General features: G+C 39.3%; 2 protein-coding genes across 13 annotated transcripts in view; one reads left to right on the forward strand and one right to left on the reverse strand.

Annotated features, from left to right (window-relative positions):
- The window catches only part of PAX6 (paired box 6), a 29,216-nt gene extending 20,878 nt beyond the window's left edge, over positions 1-8,338 (forward strand). For all 11 annotated transcript variants that reach the window (XM_011965583.1, XM_011965591.1, XM_011965588.1 and 8 more), the window contains 6 exons: positions 2,244-2,402; positions 2,890-2,972; positions 3,196-3,346; positions 3,445-3,560; positions 6,381-6,531; positions 7,228-8,338. In XM_011965583.1, the coding sequence (XP_011820973.1) occupies positions 2,244-2,402; positions 2,890-2,972; positions 3,196-3,346; positions 3,445-3,560; positions 6,381-6,531; positions 7,228-7,313 (746 nt within the window). In that variant the 3' untranslated portion in view covers positions 7,314-8,338. The remainder of the gene's footprint in view (positions 1-2,243; positions 2,403-2,889; positions 2,973-3,195; positions 3,347-3,444; positions 3,561-6,380; positions 6,532-7,227) is intronic.
- A 4,432-nt stretch (positions 8,339-12,770) lies between these two features.
- Positions 12,771-15,879, reverse strand: part of ELP4 (elongator acetyltransferase complex subunit 4) — a 276,719-nt gene continuing 273,610 nt past the window's right edge. The window contains exon 11 of one of the 2 annotated variants that reach the window (XM_011965594.1): positions 12,771-13,907. In XM_011965594.1, coding sequence (XP_011820984.1) covers positions 13,762-13,907 — 146 coding nt within the window. In that variant the 3' untranslated portion in view covers positions 12,771-13,761. The remainder of the gene's footprint in view (positions 13,908-15,879) is intronic. The other variant, XM_011965595.1, reaches the window with a different exon arrangement.

Below are 15,879 nucleotides of genomic sequence, written 5' to 3' on the forward strand. Positions count from 1 at the left end.
TGACCAAACCCGAAAATAAAGCGAGAGGTAGGGGTGGTCGCTTCATTTCTTCCCTTGAAAAACGCTTTGAAAAGTCCCGGAAACTTGGGGCGGTAAATTAGCACAGACGCTTGTGCCCGCACACGTGAGAGGAGCGCTTCTCCCTCAGCTAAGTAGCCCTCCTCCACCCCCACCTTTCTGATGGAGTGCAAAGACCCAGAGTCCAACTGAGGCTCAGTTACTAATATTCTCTGTCCCTCATCTTCCTTTTCCTCTCTCTCCCACACTTGTTTGGCTCTCTTGTCTCTTTTTCCTCTTAGCATTCTTTTCTGTCCTTTTTTTCTTATACCTTTATGGCCTCTGTGTTTTTTGAGCCCTCTTTTTCCCTCCATCGCCCTCCGCCCTTCCCCCAATCCAGGCCCCCCAGTCCTTCCCCCTTGCTTCTACCCCCACCGCTGGTTTCCATCCTGCCTCCCCTCCATCTCCCCTACGTAGGAACCTGGCCGTCGTCCCCGTCCACTCTCCCTGCCTCCCCCCATGCTGGGCCTTGGCCCCCCATCCACCCTCCATCCCCCCAGCCAAGCGCCCTAAATAGCACGGAGGCGCCCGCTCTTCGGACAGTGATTAATGATAGCAGAGCAGAGGGGTTAACACACTTCACTGAAAAGTCTGTTGACTGGGCTTCTTGTAACACAATGTGGCCCGCTGCACGCCTCAAGAGAATCCTTTTGTTGTCCGCGCTCATTGTAGCCTCAAAATTCTGCCCACGAAAGTTTGCCAACGCTCCTGCCCCAGGAGTTTAATAGTTTCCCTTACTCGCGGGGCATTGTGCAGCGCTGAAAAGCAGCCCCTCGCTATTCAAGTGTTGGTGGTCATCTCAATAGATCTCCAAGGGCCCATATGGTGGCCAGTGCCGATGAATCCGCCTGTTTAAATGGGGGAGAAAGTTGGGGTTTTAAAACATTTCAGAGTTCCTGAAAAGATCCCACTAGATCCTGTCACAATTCCCTGAACTCTTTGAAGGCACAGCCTATTGTCTCCTGGTTATAAATAATATTCTTGGCCAAGTCGATTCCCACCAAGGCGCTCCTAAGGGCTCCTCCACCCCGCCTCTGGCCAAGTTTTGAGGATAGGGAGGTGGGTAGCCCATGTTGGTATCCTTTGGGGGTCATTTCAGGACCCCAGACCCGGGACCCAGCCTGTAGTGGCCCTGGAGGCCCAGTCAGGGTTTAGGCAATCCTGCTTCCCTTCACACAGACTGTGGCTTACAGGCAAGGTGCAAGGTGGGAGAGCCAGCTAGCCCAAGTACACATCTTGCCCTCCAGGCAGCAAGGGAAAACAATAAAACTTTCCCCCTGTATAAAGATAGAAATTACATTAAAAGTGGTGGAAATGCCCTAATTAAAAATGTACCACTTAAATGATATGCCAAAGATTCAGCTGCAGCATAGAATATTTAGCTAGTTAGTGAACTCTCTACTATTTCTTTTTAAAAATTACACGTTAAAAATTTAAAAGAAATCTTACTTTTCTCTGGTGCAACACATTACAAAGAATGGACAGTCCTTTTATCTAAATATAAAATTCCATTTTCAGCAATTATAGCCTGTTCTTGGTGATGATATAATTACAGCTGTGCTCGTAATAGGTGTCAAGGCGAAGCGCACTCATACAATAGTTGAATAAAACTGCAGAACAATGCGAGCACTTCTAAATTCACAACCTTTAAAATGAAATTGACTGTGCAGAATTCAAATAAAAACTAGATAAATATTTTTTTAAAAAGATTACAAGCTTGGTTTGGTTTCTTAATAGCATTTTCTACAAACCTATCAACATCTAATTGATTAGATAGGAATTACTGATTATAGATCAACTGAAATCTTGAGCATCACTCTTCTATTTTCCCAACACAGACATAGGTAAAGAGATTCTGTAGGGAATGGAGTGAGGCATCTGGGGAGTTGGGGTGACTTATAAAAGATCATTTTAATTGGAAACTTCAGTGCTTATTTTTTCATTCAAGAAATGCCACTTAGTGTGTGTATTATAAAGTCTTGTCTTGATAAAAACAAAGAAAATGGCGGTCAGGTAACTAACATCACAAATGTCTTTTGTTAACAGAAGGCTGACAGTTACCTTGGGAATGTCTTGGTGAGGCTGTCAGGATACGATGCTCTTGGAATTTAAGACTGCACCAAGCCCCTTTTGGAGGCTCCGCATTATTCCAAATTTCTCTTACCGTCCTATTCTTTTTGTTCCAGATGGCTGCCAGCAACAGGAAGGAGGGGGAGAGAATACCAACTCCATCAGTTCCAACGGAGAAGATTCAGATGAGGCTCAAATGCGACTTCAGCTGAAGCGGAAGCTGCAAAGAAATAGAACATCCTTTACCCAAGAGCAAATTGAGGCCCTGGAGAAAGGTGATAGAGTTTTTCAAAGTAGAGAAGCAGTAAATCAAAGTAAATGCCACATCTTCAGTACAAAGAGCTAAATTTAGCCAGGGCCCTTTGCATAGAGGATTGAAAAGGTTTCTTTTTTCTTTTTATTTCTCTGGGCATCTTTTCTGTGTGTGTGTGTGTGTGTGTGTGTGTGTGTGTGTGTGTGTGTGTGTGTCTGTTTCTTCTTTTCATCTACCAGTAATTCAAATACTAAATGTCTGGCTTACAAGGAAAAACGATGATTTGGCTATTTCGGGCCACAGAAAGGTCATTGAATGTCATTCCAAAGAAAATTTAACTTAGTTCTGGTGGGAAAGTTCTTCCAAGTACAGTCAACACTAGAAGCATTTTAAAGGGAATTGGTTGGAGGTAATGGGAGCGGGGAGGTGGGAATCAGCTTGATCCACAGTTTGGTTAACATATTTTGTGTAGTTCTGGCACAATATGGAAAATCAACTTACTCTTTCAGAGTTTGAGAGAACCCATTATCCAGATGTGTTTGCCCGAGAAAGACTAGCAGCCAAAATAGATCTACCTGAAGCAAGAATACAGGTACCCAGGGACTGTGCAGTTTCACACTTTGCGATTCATACCATTTGTTTTCCTTAGAGACAGAGGTGCTTGTACAGAGCACTAATCATTTATAGGACTAATAACAGGTTCAGTCTGTGAAATGCTCTGCTGCCATGGGCATGGGGAGGGCAGCAGTGGAGGTGCCGAGGTGGGGCTGGGCTCCATGTAGACATGGTGCTAACCTGTCCCATCTGATTTCCAGGTATGGTTTTCTAATCGAAGGGCCAAATGGAGAAGAGAAGAAAAACTGAGGAATCAGAGAAGACAGGCCAGCAACACACCTAGTCATATTCCTATCAGCAGTAGTTTCAGCACCAGTGTCTACCAACCAATTCCACAACCCACCACACCTGGTAATTTGAAATACTAATACTATGAATCGATGTCTTTAAACCTATTTGCTCGGGGCTCTGACTCTCACCCTGACTACTGTCATTTCTCTTGCCCTCAGTTTCCTCCTTCACATCTGGCTCCATGTTGGGCCGAACAGACACAGCCCTCACAAACACCTACAGCGCTCTGCCGCCTATGCCCAGCTTCACCATGGCAAATAACCTGCCTATGCAAGTAAGTGCGGCTGGTGGTGGCCTGCATAATCCAGGCCCCAGAGAAGTGAGGAGTGACTCAGGGCCTGCGGACCTCGTTGGCTGTGTCTGCACCCCTGGGAGCTTTTCGCACTACAGTGATTGGTTTGACCAGTCAAGTCGAAGACAGTCAATCCCATCTCTTTTAAGTGATTGACTCATTGATTCATGCCCCACCCCCCCCACAAAAAAATCTGTCCAGTTTTGTCAGGTTAACCTGCCTCTTATCATATTGTCTAGCTTGATAATATTGGGTGGTAGTGGGGCATGTTTTGGGTACCAGTGAGACAGTCAATCCAATCTCTTTTAAGTGTTTGACTCATTAATTCATGCCCTAAAAAAATTAGTAATAAAAATCTGTCCAGTTTTGTCAAGTTGATCTGCCTTTTATTATACTGTTACCTTGATAATGTTGGGTGGTGGTGGGGCATATTTCGGGTACTAGGGAGCCTTGTACCAAAAAATGGAAATAATGCTGGCACATTATCAGATAGCGGGAGATTAGTAGTTTAAAATTTGGGTTTATATTATTGTGTTTGTATGCTAAATATATAATCTATGCATGCATTTGGGGCATTACTTAGGGTATATGTGATAAACCAGTGAGAAAGAAAAAAAGGGTTCGGAAATGGGATTCATATTTACATGGTGAGATATACATAACATAATGAGAATGCTAGTTTTCTGTCTATATCTACAACAAGAAAAGGCATAGCAGGTATTTGCTGGAAATGTAGTGTGTCTTTGCCGTGAATGGTGTGATGAGTTTGTGGCCCTCCTAGCTGCCTGGGAAGCTTGATGCTATTCACTTGGTATGACAGCCTGCCTCTCCTCTTAGTTCTGTCCCAAATATCTATTAGCCCCTGATTTAGAGGCCCTGCACTAGGTTCACCCTTTATGATGTAAGTTGGATAAGGCAGATGGTTTGTACTAAACCTTTGTTGCTGGATGGATTCTTGATAGGAAAAATGTCTTCTGGTAGGCCTTTCCCAGTGGTTTTCCTAGAACTCCTGTTTGTGCAACAACTAGAGATATTACATGGTATGATACTGGCCAGCGTGAGCCTCTGCTGGAAACAGTTCTGGGGCTACACTGGTTGTTTATTCTCCACTGAACATTTTTTGCTGGATTTCAGATCCAAATAACAGCAAAATAAATGTTTCACAGTCTTCAGACTAATATAGGAGCAGCTAGATAAGCAACTTCAGAAGAATTATTCACATGTTTATTTTTATTGCATCTGGATATTATTGGCCATAGTGCAATTGATGTAAATTAAGGGATTAACAGCCCATTAGTTGGTGTTGCTATAACCGCATTGGAATTTTCCAGAAGTCAGGTTGCCTAGAGGAAGTCATTGCAGGAATTAGAAACAAATGCAAGCTGAAATTCTGGCAGGGCCCTCAAGGCCTGTTTGCCTCTTTGAACTTGATGTTAGTAGTCATCATCTGACTTTAATAAGGCCACAGAGTGTCTTGTTCAGTTTCATATATTATAACAACATCCAGGTTTCTGTGAAGATAGCAAAATGTGTATGAAAAAATAAGAAGATGTACAAGTAGATGCTGCCATTATATTAGGGCTGTTTCCACATACAGACCGGTGTGGGGAATCAATCTATTTCAAACACTGACTTTTAAAAATTATAAAATTTATATAATTCAAAAAGTACATGCATTCATTAAGCATAAAGAAAATCAAAATGATTAATAACTTTACTCTTCAGAGAAAACTACTCTTTGAATTTTGGAGTGGGTGAGCCGGTTTGTCTAGCCATTTATTCATTCTCTTGACCAAAATCATCATTTTACAAATGGTGGATGTCTTCCTCTGGACCTTCTCTGATATGCTTCCCTCTCTGAGAATATGGATCTTGGAAATTAAACATTTCTCCAGTTTGCAGAGAAGAAAAATGATAGTATGCTGTACTATCATCTGACTTGCTTGTTTCCGACACACTTCTTTTAATTCATCCCAAGTTTGCTGCCATGGTGTAGTACCATGAGAGCTCGTGAGGCGTCTTGTTAGGAGAAAGGTTCACCTCCTCAATGCTGCCATTCTGAACAGTTCGAGGGCAGCAACAGTTTTCTGGTTATAAGTCAGTCTGGGCTTTTGGGTCTGTTAGGAAGTCATGGTTAATTCTCAGGATGGAGGTGGGTTACATTTACTAACTCGATCTGGGATTTGGGTCTATTAGGAAATCGTGGTTAATTCTCAGGATGGGGGTGGGATATATTTTCTAACACTTCTGATCACTTTAACTTGGGGTCATTACAGATCTGCTTCTTCAAATAATCTTTAATCCCATGAGTCTGGCTGTGAAAGGTTCCCAAGGTCCCTGAACCATACTTTACTGAGAGCTCCTCCCACTGCTGTCTGTCCCAAAGCTTGAGATATGGGCTTTGGGGGTCACAGCGTTCCCAAATAAATCCAGATTTACAGGGAGAGGGGGGATGTGTTTTGATGAAGGTCCTCATGCTATAGGTTCTTCAAAGATGCCAGCAGAGGTTAGAGACAAAAATCCCATTAATTTATGGATAGTGGCAACCACGGAGCTGGACAGTTGTCAGAACCTACTGTGCTTTAGAAGCTTGATACATAGGCAACTTTCTTCTAGCTGTGGCCAGTGGAAGGACTAGCTCGAGGCCCAATCTTAGATTTATCATATGGAATTCCAGTACTTCATGTGAAGGCATCTTTAATGATCAGACTTGTTGCCAGAGTTCCTTGGGAGGAGGGAGCCTGGGGCTGTGGCTGTGTGATGTGTTCCTCAGTAACCACAGGTTTGCCTCTCTCCTCACAGCCCCCAGTCCCCAGCCAGACCTCCTCATACTCCTGCATGCTGCCCACCAGCCCTTCGGTGAATGGGCGGAGTTATGATACCTACACCCCCCCACATATGCAGACACACATGAACAGTCAGCCAATGGGCACCTCGGGCACCACTTCAACAGGTGAGCCACTGCTTTCTGCGGGCTGTACAGAGGTGGCCTGTACAGTTTCTTTTACCAGGTGATCTCTCTTCACTAGAAGTCTACCCAAACAGAATCTCCTGGTCCTGTGGGAGGTTGTGTTTAACTCTTTGCTGTCCTTGTCCCTGGGGGATAGGGATTGAAAAAGGAAATTCAGTTAAGCTAATTAGTAACTTTACACCATATACAAAAACTGAAATTGTTTTTCCTGAATTTGGTCACCAAAGTTGTGTATGAAGACAAGGCCTGAGACTGCAAGTTTTCTGAGGACAGATTATTAGACCATGCTCAGTAGGGGGCCCACTGAGCTGTAGGTGCGTGCTTGTTGAAATGCTTCTTGCCCTCGTATCTCCCCTAGACCTTTCGCTGCAAATAAAAAGTGACACATTGGTTTTCCAGAGATAGCTTTATTGTAAAAGTTCCAACCATGCAAACAAATGGAGGATTTTCTTCTTTTCTTTTGGATTGGCGGGCAGGTACTTGGGATCCAACAGGTATATATAAACATGTTGTCTAGTTTCTGAAGGTGCTACTTTTATTTGTAACAATGGAAGTATTTTTTAATACAGTAAAAAATGTTAGAAAGTACTAGTTTTTCTTGTAAACCCATAAATTTGTATTCCATGTCTGTTTCTCAAAGGGAATATCTACATGGCTATTTCTTTCATCCACTTCTAGGACTCATTTCCCCTGGTGTGTCAGTTCCAGTTCAAGTTCCCGGAAGTGAACCTGATATGTCTCAATACTGGCCAAGATTACAGTAAAAAAAAAAAAAAAAAAAAAAGGAAAGGAAATACTGTGTTAATTCAGTCAGTGACTATGGGGACACAACAATTGAGCTTTCAGAAAAGAAAGAAAAATGGCTGTTAGAGGCGCTTCAGTTCTACAACTGTGTCCTGTATTGTACCATTGGGGAAGGAATGGACTTGAAACAAGGACCTTTGTATACAGAAGGCACGATATCAGTTGGAACAAATCTTCATTTTGGTATCCAAACTTTTATTCATTTTGGTGTATTATTTGTAAATGGGCATTTGTATGTTATAATGAAAAAAAAGAACAATGTAGACTGGATGGATGTTTGATCTGTGTTGGTCATGAAGTTGTTTTTTTTTAAAAAAGAAAACCATGATCAACAAGCTTTGCCATGAATTTAAGAGTTTTATCAAGATATATCGAATACTTCTACCCATCTGTTCATAGTTTATGGACTGATGTTCCAAGTTTGTATCATTCCTTTGCATATAATTAAACCTGGAACAACATGCACTAGATTTATGTCAGAAATATCTGTTGGTTTTCCAAAGGTTGTTAACAGATGAAGTTTATGTGCAAAAAAGGGTAAGATATAAATTCAAGGAAGAAAAAAAGTTGATAGCTAAAAGGTAGAGTGTGTCTTCGATATAATCCAATTTGTTTTATGTCAAAATGTAAGTATTTGTCTTCCCTAGAAATCCTCAGAATGATTTCTATAATAAAGTTAATTTCATTTATATTTGACAAGAATACTCTATAGATGTTTTATACACATTTTCATGCAATCATACGTTTCTTTTTTGGCCAGCAAAAGTTAATTGTTCTTAGATATAGTTGTATTACTGTTCACGGTCCAATCATTTTGTGCATCTAGAATTCATTCCTAATCAATTAAAAGTGCTTGCAAGAGTTTTAAACTTAAGTGTTTTGAAGTTGTTCACAACTACATATCAAAATTAACCATTGTTGATTGTAAAAAACCATGCCAAAGCCTTTGTATTTCCTTTATTATACAATTTTCTTTTTAACCTTATAGTGTGGTGTTACAAATTTTATTTCCATGTTAGATCAACATTCTAAACCAATGGTTACTTTCATACACACTCTGTTTTACATCCTGATGATCTTTAAAAAATAATTCTTATAGATATCATAAATCAAAAACGTGTTAGAAAAAATCCCACTTACAGCTGGGTGTAGATCTGTGCCCATTTATACCCACAACACATATACGAAATGGTAACATTTCCCAGTTAGCCATTTAATTCAAAAGCTCAAAGTCTAGAAATAATATAAAAATGCAACAAGCTATTAGCTAGGAATTGTTTTTTGAATTAGGACTGGCATTTTCAATCTGGGCAGATTTCCATTGTCAGCCTGTTTCAACAATGATTTCACTGAAGTATATTCAAAAGTAGATTTCTTAAAGGAGACTTTCTGAAAGCTGTTGCCTTTTTCAAATAGGCCCTCTCCCTTTTCTGTCTCCCTCCCCTTTGCACAAGAGGCATCATTTCCCATTGAACCACTACAGCTGTTCCCATTTGAATCTTGCTTTCTGTGCGGTTGTGGATGGTTGGAGGGTGGAGGGGGGATGTTGCATGTCAAGGAATAATGAGCACAGACACATCAACAGACAACAACAAAGCAGACTGTGACTGGCCGGTGGGAATTAAAGGCCTTCAGTCATTGGCAGCTTAAGCCAAACATTCCCAAATCTATGAAGCAGGGCCCATTGTTGGTCAGTTGTTATTTGCAATGAAGCACAGATCTGATCATGTTTAAAGTGGAGGCACGCAGGGCAGGAGTGCTTGAGCCCAAGCAAAGGACGGAAAAAAATAAGCTTTTGTTGGGTAAAAAAGGCCTGTCTGAGACTTTTATTTGTTCTGTGCAACATATAAGTCAATACAGATAAGTCTTCCCCTGCAAACTTCAGTAAAAATCCTGGGGGTTCTGGCAGTCTAGATTAAAATGCTTGCACATGCGGAAACCTCTGGGGACAAAGACACACTTCCACTGAATTCTACTCTGCTTTAAAAAAATCCCCAAAAGCAAATGATCAGAAATATAGAAATTAATGGAAGGATTTAAACATGACCTTCTAGTTCAATATCTACTGTTTTTTAGTTAAGGAATTACTTGTGAACAGATAATTGAGATTTATCGCTCTGGCATAAAATATACTACTAATTTTATGCCACCAGAGTCGCTGCACATTTGGAGACACCTTCCTAAGTTGACTGCAGTTTTTGAATGTGTGCATGTAGTTTTGTTCAGTGTCAGCCTGCACTGCACAGCGGCACATTTCTGCAGGGGAGTGCGCACACGTATGCACTGTTGGTACAATTGCCAGTGCAGACATTTCTACCTCCTGACATTTTGCAGCCTACATTCCCCGAGGGCCGTGTGCTGAGGGAACTGTCAGAGAAGGGCTATGTGGGAGTGCATGCCACAGCTGCTGGCTGGCTTACTTCTTCCTTCTCACTGGCTGTAACTTCCACCAGGGTCAGGCAGCCAGTTCTGGCCCACGGTTCTGTTGTGTAGAGAGCAGAGACTTTGGAGACCTGGGTTTGGCACGCCAGGTGCAAGAGGTGGGAATGGGAGAAAAGGAGTAATGTGGGAGCGGAGGGTATGTATGCACTTGGGCACGTATATGTGTGTTCTGAGGGTCAGGATTGCCAGGGCAAAGTGGCACAGTCTGGTATGAGTCTGAAGAAGCGGCTGCTCAGCTGCAGAAGCCCTCTGATCCAGCAGGATGGGAACGGCTGCCTTGCCTTCTGCCCACACCCTAGGGACATGAATTGTCCCTCCAAACAGAGCTCCAGGCACTCTCTCGGGGACAGCATGCCAGGCACTGTGTGGTAGCAGTGCCTGGGAGTTGGCAACTTTTACTCATGGTTGAAATAATTTATTTTTATTATTTATTTAATGATACATATATTTATATATTTATCAATGGGGTATCTGCAGGGATGTTTTGATGCCATCTTCCAGGATGGAGATTATTTGTGAAGATCTCAGTAGAATCACAGGACTAAACGCCTAAAATTTTTCTCCAAACTTGACGGACTTGGGAAAACCAAGTGAACAGAATAAGAGCTGAATGTTTTAAGTAATAAACATTCAAACTGCTCTAAGTAAAAAAATGCATTTTACTGCAATGAATTTCCAGAATATTTCCCCCCCAAAGCTATGCCTCCTAACCCTTAAATGGTAAACAACTGGTTTCTTGATACAGCTCACTGACATTTCTTCCTTCTTTCTATTGTCACTAGGTTTCCTAAGATTCACTTACACAGTATTATTTTAAGATTCAGCTTTGTTCTGTGAATGTTTGTCATCTTAGGATTGTGTCTATATTCCTTTGCTTACTTCTTTTTACTCTAGGCCTCTCATATTAGTAAGATTAAAAAAAGCCTTTTCTTCCCTGTATGTTTGGCTCACCAAGGCCAAATACATGTTCTTCTCCTTTTCATTTCTCAAGAATAAACCTCATCTGCTTTTTTGTTTTTCTGTGTTTTGGCTTGGTAGTGAATGACTCAACTGCTCAGTTTTAAAGTTCAAAGTGTAAGTACTTAGGGTTAGTACTGCTTATTTCAATAATGTTGATGGTGACTATCTTTGGAAAGCAGTAACACACTGTCTTAGAAATGACATTAATAATGGGCTTAAACAAATGAATAGGGGGGTCCCCCCACTCTCCTTTTGTATGCCTATGTGTGTCTGATTTGTTAAAATTAAAAGATGGACAGGGAATTGATTGCAGAATGTCGCTTCCTTCTAAAGTAGTTTTATTTTGTCTACTGTTAGTATTTAAAGATCCTGGAGATGGACATAAGGAATAAATGGAAGAGAAAAGTAGATATTGTCTGGTGGCTACTAGAAGGAAATTCAAAAAGTCTTAGAACCCTAGCGCCTGAGCAAACTGCAGTAGTCAAAATACTTACCTCATGTTAAAGAAAGGCAAATCTAGTGTAAGAAATGAATACCATATAGTGTTTTGAAATTCATATACTAGAAACACTGAAAAGATATCATTTCAGATACTATGTTTGGCATTGTTCTTAAGTATTTATATCTTTGAGTCAAGCTGATAATTTTAAAAAACCTGTTAATGGAGTGTATATTTCATAATGTATCAAAATGGTGTCTATACCTACAGTAGCACTATTGAAGAGCGATATGTTTATGTAGTAAGTTATTAACATAATGAGTAACAATATGCTATTGTTATTAAACATAATGAGTAACAAACAATGTTTCCAGAAGAAAGGAAAACACATTTTCAGAGTGGGTTTTTATCAGAGGAAGACAAAAATATATACCCCTCTTCAGTAGCTTATTTTTACAAAGCCTGCCCAGTGAATTAGAAACACAAAGCACTCGGATATGATTTTTGGAAGCCCAGGTACTCTTATTATTCAAAATGCACTTTTACTGAGTTTGAAAAGTTTCTTTTATATTGAAAATAAGAGTTCAAATATGTATATTCAATTTTTATAGTATTTATCTATTTGCAAAGCATATATTAACTAGTAATTGGCTGTTAATTTTATAGACATGGTAGCCAGGGAAGTAAATCAATGACCTATTAAGTATTTTGACAAGCAATTTGCATATCTGATGACCTCACATCTCTTTTTCAGAGAGTCATATGCTATGTAATTGTTCCATTGTGTGTTTGTGTAAAATGAATCAACATGGTAAGAAAAAGGTTAGAGTTATTAAAATAATAACCTGACTAAAATACTCATTTGAATTTATTCAGAATGTTCATAATGCTTTCAAAGGACATAGCAGAGCTTTTGTGGAGTATCCGCACAACATTATTATCTATGGACTAAATCAATTTTCTGAAGTTGCTTTAAAATTTAAAAGCACCTTTGCTTAATATAAAAGCCCTTTAATTTTAACTGACAGATCAATTCTGAAACTTTATTTTGAAAAGAAAATGGGGAAGAATTTGTGTCTTTAGAATTAAAAGAAATGAAAAAAATAAACCAGACATTCTAAAAAAATAGAATAAGAAACCTGATTTTTAGTACTAATGAAATAGCGGGTGACAAAATAGTTGTCTTTTTGATTTTGATCACAAAAAATAAACTGGTAGTGACAGGATATGATGGAGAGATTTGACATCCTGGCAAATCACTGTCATTGATTCAATTATTCTAATTCTGAATAAAAGCTGTATACAGTATGTGTTTATGCTACAGTGGGTTTTTTTAAGTGACTGACATTCATCATATTGGTTAGACAGTTTTAAAAACCTAGTCTTTGTTTTCTACAATGTTGTCAAGAACAAATAAAGTATAATTTGTGGTATATTAAAAGCAAGCTGCTTAAAAATGCTAGTTATAACTGCTTCAAAATATTCGAATACATTTGAAAATGTATTTTGGAAATTCAGTTTCTCCCAATGGATGTTAAACACCTTTTAAAAAAATCAAGACTCTTAAATATGCAAGTTACTTTTTAACTTTCATTTTTTATCTATTATCTGTCAAAAGCTTTGAGAATATGGAATTATAATTAAAACACCTAGTGTTTTATATGAAAACTGGTTCAATATGCTATACGCCCCCAAAGACGTATTTATATGGTTAGAAATTTACACACTCAACTGATGTTCATAATTAACAAAAGGTTTATGTGATGCAATGAAAATCTGAGTTAGTTTCATTTTTTCACTTTGTCTCAGACCTATGTTCTGTTAAATCTCTCAACAAGCTTCAGTATGTTTTTCTCCTGGTATCCTAGCATTAATGTAGCTGTCAGTTTGAATTTCAATCCTGAATGATGCCTGTTGACATAATTTCATAGTACTGACTTCAATTGTTTAGGATTACTAAACTAAAGACCATCCACTTCTTTTTTCTATGTTTCCTATCATTCAAGTTCTTTATATTTAATAACTACTATGGTAGACTAATTATCTTTAATGGAGTCTAAATCCCCAAATATTATTTTGTCTTTATCAATTTAATAACCGGATACACAAATGCAAATTTATTTTATATATTAGCAAACACATTTTCATTAAAAAAACTTAGCATTTTTGGTGGCAAGTGACTGTTTCTGAAATAAAGAGAAAATATGTTTTCATATACAATCTTGAATTTCATCATGTTTTGTATGCTACCTGCTGTGACATGCACATTACCATGACACTAAATGCCTTAGTACATGGACACGAATGACCACTGTCAGGCATCTTGAGATTTTTGACATTTTTTGGTGTTTATTTAAAAATAAAATTATTTTCTCTATAGCATGAAGGAAAAATTGAAAAGTATTTCTGCTGTGTTACTTCTGTAAAAAGTTAAAAAATGAGAAATGGTGGCTCCATTTTACAATCCTGTGTTTTTCAAGGAGTGGAGGGTCAAATTGTTAAGAAAAATATTTACATAAGCTATTAGCAATCATAATTAGAGTGTCATAGAATTCTGCATGCAACGGCTAAAGAGGAATCCCTAGAAGTCCAGGTGCTTCTTGCCTCCGGCCATCATGCCACAGCCTGGGCCCAGCCGCTTGGTGGATTCTGCCAGATCCTGTTTGCTTGAGCGGCTCACTGTGTCTGACAAGTCTGGAGGCAAATGCAGTCGCTATAGCAGAAGATTTCAGGAGAAGAAAAAGAGAAGAAAAAAATTAATTTTGCTTTGGCTAGCATACTTCAGAATACAATATTATGCTCTGTTGATTAGCATTTAGTCTTGCATATAAAATTCCTGCTAAAACAATTCTTCAGACTGAATTCTAGTATAATCACCTCCTGTTCCTACTGGATTTTACAAATTACAGCCATTACAGAAACTGTACAGGAACCTTAGTGGAACATTTTCAGTGTCCAAACCAAAATGTATTAAGATCTTTTCTCATGAGGTAGAAGTGAACACATGTAAACACATAAATAACAGCATCGTTGGAAATACCGCATAAATAACGGCAGGTGTCTTTTTTCTTTTTGGCTTTGTTTTGTTTTGCCAGGGCTCCAACATGCAATTTTTAAGGTCAAATGTAGCTTTTCAGCAATTATAGATTCCCATGAATACTTGTTTGTCTTTGTCTATTAGCTGACCTGACGATTCTTTTTCAAGGTTATACTTTCTCTAGGAACTTAAAATTTTCACAGAAATATTGACAACATAAAAAAATGATACCAACCAAAGGGCCAATTTTTTTATATGTTCAGGTAAGTCAGCCGTAGCATCTATTACGGGTCTTGGTAAGTTTGTTTCTATGCATAATGCTGGGTCATGTTTTCAAAAGTACAGCGTTGCTTTGAACACCCTCCCAACCCCCGCCCATCCCAACCGTTTTTCTGCAGATACAGGCTGATTTAAACTTACCACAGCAACTGACCACAACAGAAGTTACTGTAATTACGGAGAAACATCCATATTTCAAAAGAACACTTTTCTGTTTTCAAAAGAATATCAAATTCATTTAACTCTCAGTGCTCCCAGCTTGCAAAATTTATTTCATAAAAATCCAAACTTAAAGGAACATATCTGTTGTGTGAGATACAAAGTGTGTGGGAAGCTAAAGATAAGGCAGCATAGGGCTCCCCACTGATGACTACACAGAGCCTTCTAGAGGAGAACTGACCTGGAGACAACCTAGTTGAAACCCTTCATTTGGAAAACTCCCTTCAATATGGGGGGTGGGGGGGAAACAGATGAAAAAGGGGAGAACCATATTTTTTTGGTCAAAATATTGTGGTCCACAAGCATATGCTCCAGTTAGTTTCCTTCTTGAACAAAGGCTTTTTATTGTCATGTAAACACAAGCTGTGTGCACATGATCAAAATATTTTAAAACTAAAAATAATTTATGAAAAAATATTCTTCCTTGATTTCAACCTGCCTGTACTTATTTTTAATACAAATATATCTAGGATAAAAGATACTATTATACAAATGTATGATCAACAAACATGTCAGAAAGGTCAAGGGGGTCAAGAAAAGCTGCAACAGTCATACAATAATATCCATACAGAACTATTCCTTAGTATCCATGGGACCCAGCCTGTCACTTATTAAGTAACTAAATGTCTATTTCTTGAATGACAAAAAAGCACAAATAAAGACATATTTGTTTCTTTGTTTTAAGCAATTCTTTCATTTCTTTATGCTCTAGTTTGTTCCAGGAAAGATTTCAGGCAGAAACAAAGGCAGGAGAGGCTCAGGAATCAGCCAGGCACAGTGGCTCACATCTGGTAATCCCAGAACTTTGGGGAAGCCGAGGCAGGCAGATCATGAGGTCAGGAGATGGAGACCATCCTGGCCAACATGGTGCAATCCTGTCTCTACTAAAAATACAAATATTTCCTGGGTGTGGTGGTGCGTGCCTGTAATCCCAGCTACCAGGGAGGCTGAGGCAGGAAAATCGCTTGAACCAGGGAGTTGGAGGATGCAGTGAACCAAGATCACGCCACAGCACTCCAGTCTGGCGACAGAGCAAGACTCTGACTCAGAAAAAAAAAAAAAACAAAAAAGGCCCAGGAATCCAAAAGGCAAGTGTGGTTCTAAAGTTTGGGGTTACAAATGTCTGTGTAGGGTTAATTCTATCAGTGTC

The sequence above is a fragment of the Mandrillus leucophaeus genome, unplaced genomic scaffold, assembly GCF_000951045.1.
Source record: "Mandrillus leucophaeus isolate KB7577 unplaced genomic scaffold, Mleu.le_1.0 Scaffold73, whole genome shotgun sequence".
Classification (NCBI taxonomy): Eukaryota; Metazoa; Chordata; class Mammalia; order Primates; family Cercopithecidae; genus Mandrillus; species Mandrillus leucophaeus.